The 15,181-nt window shown below is 37.9% G+C and overlaps 1 protein-coding gene across 1 annotated transcript in view; it reads right to left on the bottom strand.

The window, feature by feature from the left end:
- DENND1B (DENN domain containing 1B) overlaps positions 1–15,181 on the bottom strand; it is a 153,673-nt gene that overhangs the window by 96,936 nt on the left and 41,556 nt on the right. The window contains exon 4 of the mRNA XM_050307110.1: positions 2,159–2,208. Coding sequence (XP_050163067.1) covers positions 2,159–2,208 — 50 coding nt within the window. The remainder of the gene's footprint in view (positions 1–2,158; positions 2,209–15,181) is intronic.

Here is a 15,181-nt window from a genome sequence, read left to right as displayed (position 1 = left end):
CTTGGGGGTATTAGGTGTATTCATCTACCATGATCCTCTATACAAGACAAAAATACATATATTTTTTCATCAGGCAAGTGAAAAGCACTTATATGGTTAGACAAAAACTAAAATGCTTGTCACATCCTAAATGTTCATTGGAAAAAGTCATATAAAAAGGAGCTGTAGCAGTGGTTTTCCCAATGCTTTTTTTTATCATTATCATCCAAATTAAAAAAAAAAAAAAAAAAAAAGAAATAATGTATGTCCACACTATAGAAGATGCTTGAACTGAAAGCAAATGGCAAATACTCCCAGCAGCCAGTAAGCTGTTCACACAAACAGCTTGCCAGTAAACAGTTCCTGCTTTCCTGAATGAGCTTCCAGCATTTCCTGTCCTTTGCTCCACAGCAGCTCTGCCCCTCCTCCTTGTCTGTGCTCTTTTATACTCTCGTGATCCCGCACTGCCTTTGGTTCTCCCACAAATCCCCGCACTCAGCTCCCAGCTATGCAGGAAGCTGCGAGTGCGGCACCTTGTTCCAAAGACACCGCCTGAGCCGTCACTGGGCCAGACTGACCACGTCGGTTTATTCTCCTCGTCAGTATGCCTCAGCTCCCAGGAACCTCTCCTCCTTCTGCCCAACCGCCAGTTTTTACAGAATTTGCAGAAATTTGGCACCTTTGAGAGCACTGCTTTACGGTCAAGCACGGGGCTAACAGTCAAAAAGCATGATCTGGGGATGGGGGCACAGAGAGTATTAACGGACAGGCAACAAACATGCCATTACTTTTTATTTTCTTTTTTTCCATTTTCTTTGTTTTTTACCTCTTCAGACACTCAGCTAAAATACATACTTAGCTATACTATAAATTCATGTTTTCCCACAGTTTACTGATTAAGTTCATCCATCTCATACAAGCAGCCAAGTGCCTTCTGAATGGTTCAACAGGAATAGTTAAGTCCAGTTATTTGAAAATAATTGTTTGCTGCCACTGATTATCTTCTTGCCACTGGATGGCAGCAACAGAACCTCACCTTTTTCTGTTATCCTCAAATTTTATTTCCATTATTTATCTTCATTACCAATTTTAAACAATTCTGTACATATCTTAAGCACATTAAAGACCTTAATGCTTTAAAGCCAACACTGACAACCGTATTAGTTAAGTCATTAAAACAGCTTAAAGGACAGTGAGCTTAACCAGTTCAAACCCCAAACAACTTAATTAAATTCATCTATAAAAGACTGAACCTAGTTTACTTCAGGGAAGTTGTGTTTATGACCATCTTTATTTTGCCAGTGTGTTTTCCTGCAAAGATTCTTCTTTCCTCTCTACACACACACCATCTTTTACTCCACAGAGAGCAGCTTCTTGCATCTGAAAAATGCTTCTCATCGCTCAATCTCCATCTACAACTGATGCCCATGTTCTGAAACTGGTTCAACCAGCACAGTACCTGGATATATCTTCCATTAATCATGCAAATCAAGTTTCTAATTTAATCTTTGCCAATTCGGACAATACGAGTTTTCCACACCAAATGAGTTCAATCTACTAAATTAATTACCATTAATCATTTTGACAAGCCCAAATAAATATTTTCATTAATAAAAAACATTTAATATGAACAATTTAAATGACTGGCATCATTACATGGAAGACAGATTATAACTGATAGCAGAAAGGTAAGGACTATTAATTATAAATAACGGTCTTGATTCTTCTCTGAGAAAAATCAATTGCATATTCAGCTACTTCCATGCAATTAAAGTCTCAATTTCTTTGAACTCAAACCAACATGCTTGCAGTACTGCTCAGTGAGTTTTTATATCCTGGTAACATTTTTATGAAGCTTGCTGCTTGAAGGAAAGTATGTTATATCCTTATACTAACACAGATGGTGTTTACAATTAAAATGGACAAAACTGGGAGTCAGAACGTAGCTCTACCTCGACAGAGATATCCCCAAAATTCTGTAAAGGTTGCATTTTGCTGTGATAGCTTCCTACTAGTGACTTCATACTTACTTGAACAACAAAGGGCATGTTTTCTCATCTGCAGGTGCAAGCTTAGGGAGTACATTACATTTTCCTTTTCTTTAAATCCTTGCTTGCAATTATGCTAAATATAACTTTCTATTGCAAATTTTTAAATAAATGATAACTGTAGCACGTACCTTTCAATGTCAAAAGGAAAGCAGAACTTTGGAACGCTGTTCAGCACTTCCTGAAAATGTAAGTAAAAGAAATAAAGTTATAGGTTTTTGAAAAGGCTTTTCAAAGGTTTGCTTTTAAAAAATGACCAAAAACACTCATAACAAATAATAAATTCAAGGAATATAAGTTTGCAAAAATACAGCACACGTTCCTGGACTGAAATAATTGATTATTAAAAAGGAATTAAGTTTGTGCTTTGGCAGATTGCAAAGACAATGCCACAGAAGCCCCAGGAGGGAAAGGCCTGGCCTGAAGGGTATTAACACCCTTCACATCCCCGCTGGGATTCCCTTCAACAAGGCCATATGGATTTTACAAGAAGCACCACACCATATGGGTAAGCCACGTCTGCTGCTACTTGTACCACAGACTAGCCACAGGGACTTCTGACAGATCCTGGCTCAAAAATACAAATGTTGTTTCAATTAAAATGCAGGCAGAGAAAAGGGAATGAAGTTGGCAGCAGAATGAATTACAGAGAGGTATAACAACTCTATACATGTTCCATAGTCAAACGCTGAAAATGATGGAAATCGTCTGCTGGTCCAAAGCAGAAATTTATATGATTAACCCTTTGGATTTCACAAGCAAGTCTTCCTATCAATAAAGAGAAGGGGGGGGGGAGCGCAAAATCCACCGGATCTACATTCGTACCATAGCCTGAAAGGATAATGTCACTCTTTCTTGCACGATTTTATTTCAGAAGCTGTTTAGTGGCAAATAAAATGTGTTAATTAAAATATAAAAATGCTCTCAAGGTACTCAACATTTTTCTTTTTTTTTTTTTTTTTAAAAAAAGTGAATTACCAGATCAGTTAGCAGCAAATATTAAACAATGACTTTACAAGATCCTAGAAAAACAGGTTTTATTTCCTTGCTCCCAACTGGGAAAACAAACCCCTTGTGAAACCCTTCAGCTACGAAGAGACAGAACAGTCAGCATCAATGCAGTTGGTCAAAGCTACACAATTCCCTTTTTGTAGCAGACCAACAGACATGTATTTCTGGATACAGAAAATGCATATTGATTGCAAATTTCCAGAGCTGCATGTGAGTGTTTAAGAAGTTGATCTAGGATGTTAGCACTCTCCAGCCTGAACACTGTTTATTGCATGTTGAGCTCCCATTAGGGGAAATTATGTATTTAAATTCCTACACACTAGAATGACTATTTACTTTAAACATTTGCCTGGCTCAGTGGATAGTGTAAAACATAAAGAACCCATCCAAGTTAATCAGCAAGGGCTGAATAGTTCAGGAAAAAGATGACTGACTACAATAGGCATGTGCTAGTTACAACATTTTAAAGGTATATGATGTGCCCCAATAAATCATCATGTGGTACAAAATGAAAAAGTCAACATTTTCATAATTTCTAAGTCATAAAAGAGACTTCAAGAAATCTTTAGAACTTTTACTTTGTCACACAGATAAAGTGTATGAAAGGCACAGTTGTGTTTTGGGACAGGTTATTAACTCCATTATGAACAACAGCAGTACATATAATACTCTCCCAAAAGGAACTCCTCAAGCACCATCCTGCTGTGAATGCCCACTGCAGAAGAGTAAGGAGCAAAATACAAAGAGGGCAGGTAAACATCTGAACTTCTGCAGTCAGGAACCAGCACACAGGATGCTAGTAGTAGCAATAATAAACTCTAATGAAAGAAAGCAAACAGAACAGGCTAATCAAAACTTTTAACTCGGGAATTTCCTAAATGTTTCCAAATAGTCTTCCTCTTCAGGCTCATAAGGTTTGTTGTTTTCCTGTTCCAAAGAAATAGTATGTCATTCTTTTTCTAAATCTGCACCTATTCTCACACTATAGGAAATTATTTTCTCCTCACTACCAAGGATTTTAATTGCTGTCTGGTAAGCTTAGCACTGACTCAGAATCGGGTATGGAAATGTATTCATTTATGTTCCCCATTGTACTCTCTCAGAATAAATTATCACACGAGAAGAAGAAAACAAAAACAAAAAAACCAAAGGTATTAGCTCAATATTTTGACTAAACAACCCGAAAATTATGGGTCTGTTTTGCAGCGTTCCCCAGCCCAGCGCTCCCCCAGCGCCGCCCGTGCCTCCCTGGCCAGCACACGTGCACTCAACTTCTGCAGAGCAGCCTCAGCTCGCTTCCCAACTGGCAGGAGCATCCCTCGGGGGACAAGTCTTTAAACCTCCGCACTCTTTAAAATTCAACCAGCCAGCAGGTCTATAGACTGGTGTATAAACAGTATAGACAAAAAAAAAAAAAAAAAAAAAAAAAATCCTCTCTCAGCTTATGTCAGTGACAAAGCAGCTCAGCAGTTGACTGCTTCTCCCCTGACAGCGTAAGCCGGGCTTACACAGATCAATAGATGGAAGTCCTACCTAGCTTCCAGGGCTCAGTTCTCTTCCTTAATTACAGGTGCTATTCAGATTTTTAAAATGGAAGAAAACAAGATGCCCCCAAGATGCTGCCAGGCAAATTTAAAATGCAAATGATACACATTCACATACACAGTTACTATTTATGTACAATTACTGTTGATACTTGCAGTAACCCCTCTACTGAATAAAATTTGAGCTCTATCTCCTAATGGGTCATCATTTTCAGGGTTCCATAACTCAGTCAGGACTTCATCCTGAGTCAACATACACACTCTCAGTAAAAGAACAATGTATTTATTGGCTTTTATATTCATAACTTCAGAAAAATATGTGCTTATTTCCAGAGACAAAAGGTTGAACGAGTCTTCAGAAAGCAAAATATCTTGATTCACATGTGCCATGATTATTTCCTCCTTTGGTTCACACGGTATTAATGCTTTTAGAAATGCTCACTGTGGCACAAAGAAATTGCGTACAAGGGGAAAATTATAATGATGTAAAAAACTAAAAAGTAAAACTACAAGGAAAGAATTATCTATTTGCTTTCAAACACCAAACAAGCATCTACAGTGTTACACACAACTGAATTACTAAGGTAAAGGATAACTATTTCATTCCTTATACAAATAAAATCATAAAATTAATATCATGTGAACTACTGCATGCTGTTTCCCTCATAAAAAGCTTAAACAAAAACAGAAATTATATTTACAAAATCTTTTCTTTATGCCTATATCACAGCAGAAAAAACTTGCATTCCCACAAGCTCATGGTGCACTGGTTTTATTAATTCACTTTCATCAGCTGCACTATACAGCTTCAGCCTGACCTGGTCACGCTCACTGGTTCTACATTGAGATGAAACTAAAGAAATCTAAAAGGTAAGAATTATTTAGTTTTCCTTGCTTATTTTGATACCCATCCAGCTAATTCTGTGTATCACTGTTTTATAAAGCAATGCAAACAGTGGTAGAAGATGCTTTTGAATTCACACATGCCAGTTTTCTGGAAAAAAGGTCCTGGAAACTCACAATCTTGCCCTTAAATGAAATTATCCATTAGTCATTCTGGTTAGATTCCATCTATACACCGTATTCCTTATTAACTAGAAAAGATAGATTTTTTTTTTCTTAGAATATCACAGTCAACTGATACAAGCATAAGAAACCTTCATGGCTCTTCAGTCTCCACTGTAGAGCACAGTGATTCAGGAGGATACTTGCTTCCTTCTCCACTTGAACAAGACATAACATGATCTCACTCTAGCTGGAAGAAGGTACAGCTTCTGTATGAGAGCTTCTATGTGAAAATTGCACCAGATTTGCTACATATTACAGAATGAGCATATTAATGTATTTCTACAGAGGTATGAGTGGGGGTTTTATGCATTTTGGGGGTTTTAAACGCATTTTAACTTATGCATTTCAACCAGTTCCCTTTTTCTGTGTAAGTTAGGGCTGATGACTTGATCAGTTGACAGAAATTAAGTTCATCACTTAGTATCATACTATTGAAATATTTAAATATTGAAGCTTAATTTGATTAATTTCTGAGGTTAAAAGGATAAGGCAACTGTTCACCCCCAGCACTTTTTTCTTATTATAACATATTCTATAGTTCACAATGGGGAGGGAAAAGAACCTGATTTTTTCAAGTGCATCAGTGTGAAAGTATGGAAAATCTTCCCTTATAGGAATATTTTAAGACATTCAGAATGCTGAACCACTTTTAAAAACACTAGATAAAATGCTGGTCATAAAGAGAGTCCTGTTATCTTCCAACTATTTCTGTGTTTATTTGCAGCACAAGGCAGCTTCTCAAGCAAGATAGGTGGGTTCTCCCCCAGGTTCATTCTACATATATATGGAAAGAGCACAGAATACAGAATGATAGAATATCCTGAGTTGGTAGGGACCCACAAGGATCATTCAAGTCCAGCTCCTGGCCTTGCAAGGACAGCATCTCTGGAGAAGGAAGGGGACAGCCTTACACTGAGACAGTCACACTGTGTCCATTCCACAGACATGTCAGGATACCCTGGGAAGAAACAGCCTAAGTAAAACAGTAACCAAAATAACTTGAATTCTCTACTTACAGATTCCAGACCAGGTTGACAAAATCATTCAATATAAACTAGTGCTCAAATATCTATTTTCATCTCTTCATTTGGTGTTGAGGTAGAAATCAGCCAGAGAAATATCAATTATAGGAGCACAAACAATCACCCACTTGGTTACAAAACACTTTTGTGCTCCCCCACATTATCCTCACTTCTTCAAAAATTTTCTTCTTTCTCAGTGACAATATTTTTCCCATTCCCACTGAAAGAGGAAATATTTTTTTGGCAGTCTTTCACCTTTGTTGTACCTTCTTTATCAACCAATGTCCCTTTTTTAACCTTGTTGGTAAAAGTTATTTTCTATTCTATTTTAGCATTTCATATAATTTCTTCAAAACTCTTATTTTCTTCCTGCTAGGACTTCCTATTCCTGCTAACCTCTCATTTAAATGTCTCCTCTTGAAATACCTGACTGCAGGCCTCTCTCTTGGTTCTTCTTATGAGTTCTCCCTACTCAAATCTCCAACTCCAGTGTCCTTCCTCTCTTCTTCACTCTTAACTCACCTTCCTCTCTGATCTTTCCTCAAAGACCATAGCTTACCATCATTTTCAGTCACCCAGTGCCAGTCCAAACATACAAACAAGAAATCTACTTGAGCTTTAAGACTGTCACGGTATTTCTGATTCAATCCAGTGACTTCAGTGGGAATATTTAAATGCATAGAATTAAGAACAGATTTAGGTTCATTCTTAAATCAAAGCCAGGCTGCTTAGCATCTTGCAGTGTTAAGCCCTTCATCATTGTGGCTCAATAAAGGTGAAATTCTAATGTTGTCACATAAAACAGCTGATGAAAAGGCAAGCCCTGTCCTTGCCACTGACTTCTCCTTTTCCTTCCTCTGAAGCCATGCACAACCACAGCAGGGACTCGTGTGAAGCCTGCAACAGCAGTTATATTTCAAAGGCTTAACTCTTACCTCTGCTAAAAAACTCACCAGAAAATTGTAGCTGCAATAAAGACAGGTCCAAATGGTTTGAATAATATGAAATTTTAATCTTAGGTTACATTCAAGTAAATCCAAAAGGTCTAAAGTATGGAAGTCATTATCAGGCCTCCACAAATATTTTTAACTTCTAGAGGTCTCTTTCTAAAGTGGAGTGTTCACTGATTATCTAGTAGTTCTGGAGGAGGGGGAAAAAAATCTATCAGCTGCCTTCTGAACAGCAAAAGCAATGAAGAATATGGAAATTTAATGTAAATGGTTTAGGGTGGAGATGTAAAGCTCTTTTAAGAAGCAAACAAATAAATTTAAAAGATACCTTAAGGTTATAGAACTTCATCACTGCAAGAACGAACCACTGAATTTCACAGCTTTTACTACTTCTTCTTTAGATTTTCTTTTTAAAAAGTTAGTAATCTCCGGTTTTAAATATTTCAGCTATCATTTCCGTATTTGCTAAATAAAGTGTAAGGACAATACAGAATTTCCATGTGTTCAAGGCTACTTGTAAAGAAGAGACTGAAAAGCAGAGGTGTACAACTACGGTATCTTAACAAGGTCTCTGCAACACAAGCAACACCTTTCTCCAACTCTTATAAATCATTCGAAACAAAAAGCTCTCCCACACTTATCAATGACTCCCACTTTGTCCTCTGGAAAGAAACGCAATCAGTAGATTAACTTCCTGCATTTTCGCCTTTGGATATTTCAGATTTTCCTCTAGATCTAAAGACAAATTATGAACAATTCTCTGAAACTGTTTCAGAGAAAATTAATATTTAATAGCAATTACTAATTGGCTTTCTAGCCATATTTATGGGGTAGTCTCACGGAAATCCTCTGCACATCACACCATTCCATTTGCAGCATGACACCACAAGATGGGTGTAACTGCTATGTGATACAGGATTTTCAGTGCAGTGTGGGTGGCAAAACACAGACCCATAGATGTGCCCTCTAAGCTCTACCTGTTGCAATACTTCTGCTTCCAGAAGATATAAAAGAAAATTCGTGCAGTCGCAGCTCCCTAAAAACAGACCTGCTCTGTTCATGTAGCAGAATGGATTGTCACTAATGGATTCAAACAAGATTAAAATTCCACTAAACTGAGCTAGGTGTACATTTCTACTATTGTAGATTGGTTTGACCTACAGAAAACAAATTCTACTCCACTACTGAGAACAATTTTTGAGCTTCATTTAGTTGGCTCACATGTAAATTACAACTGGCAAGGCCCTACAGCCTAATGACTGACATTCACAAGAATCAGGTTGCTCATAATGCTTAAGCACCAAACCTTTTTGATGACTTGCTCTCTAAAAGGTGCTTTCATCTTTCTAAAGCTTATTCAGAAAAATATCTGTTGTCTAAAATGAATGAGGAGCTGAATACCTGCAAATGAGGATGAGATTGCTTACAGAATTTCAATTAGATTTAATTTCTCTTGTTCTTGCTCCCTATCTCCTGCACTCAGTTACGTGCCTCAGGGAAGGATGCCAGACAGGCAGCTGAAGATGTTAGTAGCTTAGTCTAGCTGCTTTGTGCTCTACACAGCAACAAGGGCACAGTTAAGGGCATAGACAGATGAGGTAGCAGGACAGAAAGATTCTAAACAACAAGGTAACAGGATGATCTCGAGATCTTAGAGAAGCAAAACCACATAAACAAGAAGCTACTGCAGAGGTGGCAGTGGAGACCTGACGGTCAGCTGTCCCTGTTACTGAGTTTAGAAACGACTGCTGCAACATCACCTAGAACCAACAGTGTGTTACAGATAGACAAAAATAAACAGCAAAATAAATAAAATTTAAAAATTAAATAAATATAAACCATTAAAGACCAGAATAGTGACATGAGCACGGTGTGGTACACTTTGACTGCAGACACGCCACAGAATGCTCTTGCCCTGTACAGCAGGCTAAGGTTGGTGTCCCAGGCAGTATACATGAAATTTTACTGCTTTTAGAGCACCTCTGAAAGGCACTTTGCAAGAAGAAAAGTACTTTAAGAGGCATGGTTAATCTCACAATCCTGCAAGACTGAGGAATAAGGCTTCCTAAACAACCACAGAGCAAGTTTTAAAATTCAGAGATTACTAAGTTATCAAATGTTGGAGTCTCTATTTGTCTAATTGTTCCTGAATCTCATCATATAACCAGATAAAAATAAAGCCTATTTCAGACATAGTTGTATCCAGCATAGCATACATGGAATCAAAGTTAACTGTAAAATAACAAGCTCAGTTACAAAGAGCAGAATATTTAAAACAGTATGAAGTTCAACACAGGTAAATTTTCCTGCTTGAGGAAAAAACCCTTCAACTTTCCTGGAACTCACAATAAAACCACAAAAACTGACAATGCTCTTCTTCCCAGAGGAAGTTCTCATTAGAATAATGGTAGATTGAAAGGTTACCATCTACCCGTTTACTGGCATGACAAACAAAACCAAGATAAATAATACTTCACCACAAAGCTCTGGCATGTATGAAATCTTGGTATTCCATGCAGCAATAAATAGTTTCCTCTTTACTTCCCTGACTCATGTCAGGGAGACAATTACTCCCTAGGCAACATCAGAAAGTTGGGAAAAACAGGAAATATGCTCTACCACTCCACATTTTGTACCAAAAAAAAAAGGCATCAGTGTATGACACTCAATTTTCTATCACCACACAGTAGGGGGAAAATGGCTTTTTATTAATAAATACTTTCAACGACAGCATCTCTAACACTTTCTTGAAATTCAACAGAGAAGTTGCCTTAACTAGAGTTAAGGTAGACATCAGTTTTAAAGTCCAAATATGTAAGTCTCTGAAGGTCAGGTTAAAATCCACGTGTCATCCTGCATAGCTAAGGGAACAGCAATATTTGTTTCACTCAAGACTCTTCAGATTTCTCACTGCTTACAACAGCAGTTAAGATGTATCTTTGGCACCAATGCTGAGAACCTCCTGCATATCCTGTTCAGATGCCGTTTCTCTAGTGGTGAAAAAATAAGCACCATAAAATAATGCACAAATTAAAAGTGGTTCATATTTACTGGCTATACCTGGGAGATTTTTCATTCCACTCTGGAATATTCTGATAGCAAGGGACAGAAATGAGCCTATTTGTAACACACCCAACTCTACCCACTGAATATATTGTTTTAAAGTGAATATTTTAGTCTCAGAAATGTCTATAAAACAGTAACAAAGAGTATCATGAGTAGAGCGTAGTTGACACTTAGGTCAAAAGGCTCCTATTTGCAAGATTTTCTTTTCAGTCACCAAGAAATTATTTTTATAAAAGGAATATCAACTGTAAAAGAACACTACAAATACTGAATACCCGCATTTTCATGAAAATGAATCATATTGAAAAATATCAGAACATTTCAGGCATGACAAACTCTACTCCTGATGACACTTGATACATCTCAGATTCAACTCCAAGCATATTTTGTTTCAAATATATTCCAAATATTTTTTTTCCTCCACAAGTTCTGCATTAGTTACCTATAAGACAAGTGGTGAAACAAAGTGTCTGTAACTAGTAGGATGTCACTTCTTGCCTACTGAACAACTTACCTGCCCAGTGTACACCCAGTACCAGTGCACTCAGAGAGGTCAGCACCAGCTCTGCAGATTGCTTCTATGAAAGAACTGCCCTGCTCAGACTGGGGAATGAAACTGTCTTATAACACCAGCTGATGCTCTTCCAGAATCAGAACCTTCCACTGATTCTTTCACAAAAACAGTTGTGCAGCAGATGCCATGATGAAATGCTGGTTTTGCTGGCATTTCAGAAACTCAGAAGTAGTTAACAAATGAAGTAACATATAAGTCAAGGAACAACTTTGGGTGTAGAGAGTGATTTATGCAGATAAATAAGGAGAGACAGTCCAAAAGCTAAACCCTTGCCTCGGCTCATCCACCCCTAGCTGTGCAGCCCTATGGGACAGCTGCCACCTCCCACGGCTGTGCCAGCAGCAGGGGAAATTGGGGAACCACACCATGCTGTAAACGGTAGCAAAACCAGCTACATGAAGTGGCTGAGTTTCTTGGATTAGAAGACTCTACAGACGAAAGCAAAGGAACTCAGAAAGGAAATTATCTTCTAAGGGACCTCCTAGGATTATAATTTCTTAAATAAAATCGTATTTGTGATATATTTATAAAGGAAACAGTTATTTCTTAAGTTCAGCACAGTTTCCCAGTACTAAATTCAGATATTATCAACCATGTTGAAAAACAGAAGGAAGATGAAACAACTGCAGGGCCAAAGAGGGAAAGGAAAGAAGCAAACAAGCATAAATTTAAAGTGTTAACATACCCCTTGTATATGTTATACAATACATATATACATATACCATACATGTATAAACTGGGTTACCCAATGCAGACAGATGACTATCACAAAAATAAAATGCAATGGACATACAGTTGGGTGTATTTTTCCCAAAAAGATACACAATGTACATTCACTTTGCCTACAGATGAGTCTGTCCAGACCTTCCAGTTCCCTGCTTGAAGCTTCTAATGGCTTCATTGCCAAGGATTACTCTGCAACAATTTCTGGCTGGTGTTTCTGCATGTGAGCATCAGTCAGCCACTTCAGCACTAAGTCAATCAGCTGAGCTTCAACCTCTGATAACAGCAAACACTGACTCTGGATAGCTAAGAGGAGAGGGAGGCAGGTTCCACCAGCAAGCCAGGCAGTACAAGCCCCAAGCAGCTACAAGCCAAGGTTTCAGCTGCTTCACCACGATCCAAAAGAATGAAACTACCCATGCTCAGGGAAGACACTCATAAATCCAACCCAAGTATTCACAACACTTCCTGAAAAATTAATAAAAATCCTGTTCTGAGAGCACGATTTCTCCATCAATTCAAAGAGGTGTTCCTTCTTCCCAACTTCAGTCTAAAACTCAAGAACCAGTGCTCTGAGTCTTCACTGGCCCAGTATGTTTTCTCTAATAGTGGTCATTGGTGTACTGAAGGATCAAGGACAGAGATAAGCATGCACTGTAACCCCAGAGACAGGTTATTTCTCCTATCTGGATCTTTTATTACTGATAGTATATTTATTAATGATTGCAGACAGAAACCAACACACAAACCCAGGAACTCTAAACCTTTGCCTAGGGAAGAAGGAAATACAGTCTACCAGCCAAGTAATCAACAATGCTTTGAAAACTTATACAGAAGTAATTAGTACCAGGAATAGTTATATTCTGTTGGATTAATGTATTTCCCTTTCTGATCACCTGCCTGGAAGTGCTTCACCTTCACTTGCTCCTGGTCCAAGATCCCAAACCACGCAGTTTGGATCCCTCCAGCTGCAGCCCACTAATCACCTTTGCCTTGCTCTTGCTGCTCCCAAAGTCCTCTGCTGCTTCTGTTCCTGATCTCAGTCCCATCAAGTCTTACTGTTTGCCTGGTTCCTTGATTTCATCATACTTGGATTATGACATTTGACCCCAGACTATTTCCCAACACAAGCAATAAGTAAAAGAGTATTTTATTTGACAAAATGTAATCAAATTATTTGAAGTGACATTTCAAATACCTGTAGCAGTAACGGTGAACCAACGTACCTCAAATGCTCTCCCAGTTCTACAGAAAGCTATCAGCAAGAAAACCAGACGAAGATTCAAGAACCAAACCCAGAGTTCAGGAATACTACATCCAGTACTTAACATAAAAAGAGGCTGCACTAATTAGGATATTCATCAAAATGCAGCAGGAAGCCTGAGACACAAAAGCAACACTGAAAGTAAAACAGAGGCAACAAATCGAAGACTCAGGTGGATGGAGGGTACTTAGCAAGCAGATGAGAAAGTCTAAGGTATCACAGAATAAGAAATTAGGTGACATTAGACTGGAATATTCTGAGGGCAGTTGAGGTCAGTCAACAGCGACATCACACATGACAATTTGGCAGTCTTTCTGGAAGACGTTCCAAATGATTGTCATCACTATTTCAGCCATCAGTTAATTTTTTCTTCTTTGGTTTGGCACATTACTGAAGGTTGGAATCTGATTTGGCTTTGAAATGAGCCAAATCAGTAACAGTTATTTTTGATAGGCTGATACAGAATATCTGAAGGACAGTCAAATATTAATACTGTACTTATTTGAGCAAACAGAGACTATTTCAACAAAATGCAGTCCCCCAATATCACAGCTGTATGATTTAAAAAAATGGCTAACATATGCATACAGTCTATTAAAATGCACATAATTTATCTGACTCAAAATGAAAACATATCTAACACGTAATTCCATTCATCTGGCCCTTTTTCACCCAGCCTTAAGATATACAAATGCGTGCCTTTTCACCAGAACACAGCAGCTGGGAATGAAAAGAAAAGCATTCAAATGATCATTTTCACATCATATTCCATCGCCTTTTCACCAGCTTCTCCCCAGTCTTTCTTTGAGTCCCATTCTGTTACAAGAGAGCTGCTTTTTAGATCAATTCATATTTCCATAATCCACACTGCTGTTTCTCCCTCTCCTCCCCAGGGTGGACTAACCCCTGCATCCAGAACTATGGCTTACAACTGTCATTAAGACCTGTAACAATAACAAGATAACAAAAGAGCTGGTAGAGATGAAGCTAGCCAGTACCATATGCTGATCAAGTTCAACATTTTTAACTTAAAAGCTCCATAAAACAAAACTCCCACAATTCTGAGAACAAGTGTACTTCGTGTTACCACCTGTCCACAAAATTTCAGGAAAGTTCCAAGTTTTCTGTATCGGGCTTTTATCATTTTAAAAATAAACATCTCAGAGGTTTATTCTGTCTCTGTTGGGATGAATTAAAAAAAATATTGAGAACATTATTTACATCCCAAGTGTTGTAAGGGTCTCAGTGACTCTGGGTGTTCCCAGCACGTCTACGTGGGCAGTTATTTCACAGAATATTTATCAGGATGGGACAGATCCTTTCTGTTCCCACAGTGCAGTTAGGAACTATAAATAATACCCCTCTCACTGTTTTTCTGCTGATCGTCTATCAGTTGTGATTTGCATAGACAAAAAGCACAGTATTTTTCAATCAAAACACTGTCTTTCAAACACAAAGTGTCAGAAAATCATAGTGGCAGAAAACTATCTTAACCAGATAAAGCTCATTTGGAGTGCACGAAGTTGCCATCTTCTCTGCTGGGTTATTGTTTTCCTTAAAGTTACACAGAAATTCAAGTTTCAAAATATCCCTAAACTAAATAATAATGTGTTACATTTAGACAAAAATACTATTGAAAATCTGTCATCTCATTAGACTGACTCCTCCTTTCTCATACCAATATACCCAAATATTAATCACAGTTCTAAATACAAAAGCAACAAATTCCCAACCCCCTTTTTAAGATTTACTGATTAAGAAAAAAAAAAAAAAAAGAAGAAAAGAAGAAAACACCAAAGCAAGCACCTATCTAGTTAGCATAAACATATGAAACACGCATTTAATGCCTCATCAGAATACAAGAACAAAGCCATCACACGCAGAAAGCCGGTGAGATGCATCCCCTAACAGCATGCCTGCAGCCTTGAAGGG

Source organism: Myiozetetes cayanensis, unplaced genomic scaffold (assembly GCF_022539395.1).
Source record: "Myiozetetes cayanensis isolate MyiCay16 unplaced genomic scaffold, myiCay2020 scf12, whole genome shotgun sequence".
NCBI classification, from domain to species: domain Eukaryota; kingdom Metazoa; phylum Chordata; class Aves; order Passeriformes; family Tyrannidae; genus Myiozetetes; species Myiozetetes cayanensis.
The sequence above is the reverse complement of the archived record's forward strand: the minus strand, read 5'-3'. Positions and strand labels throughout refer to the sequence as shown.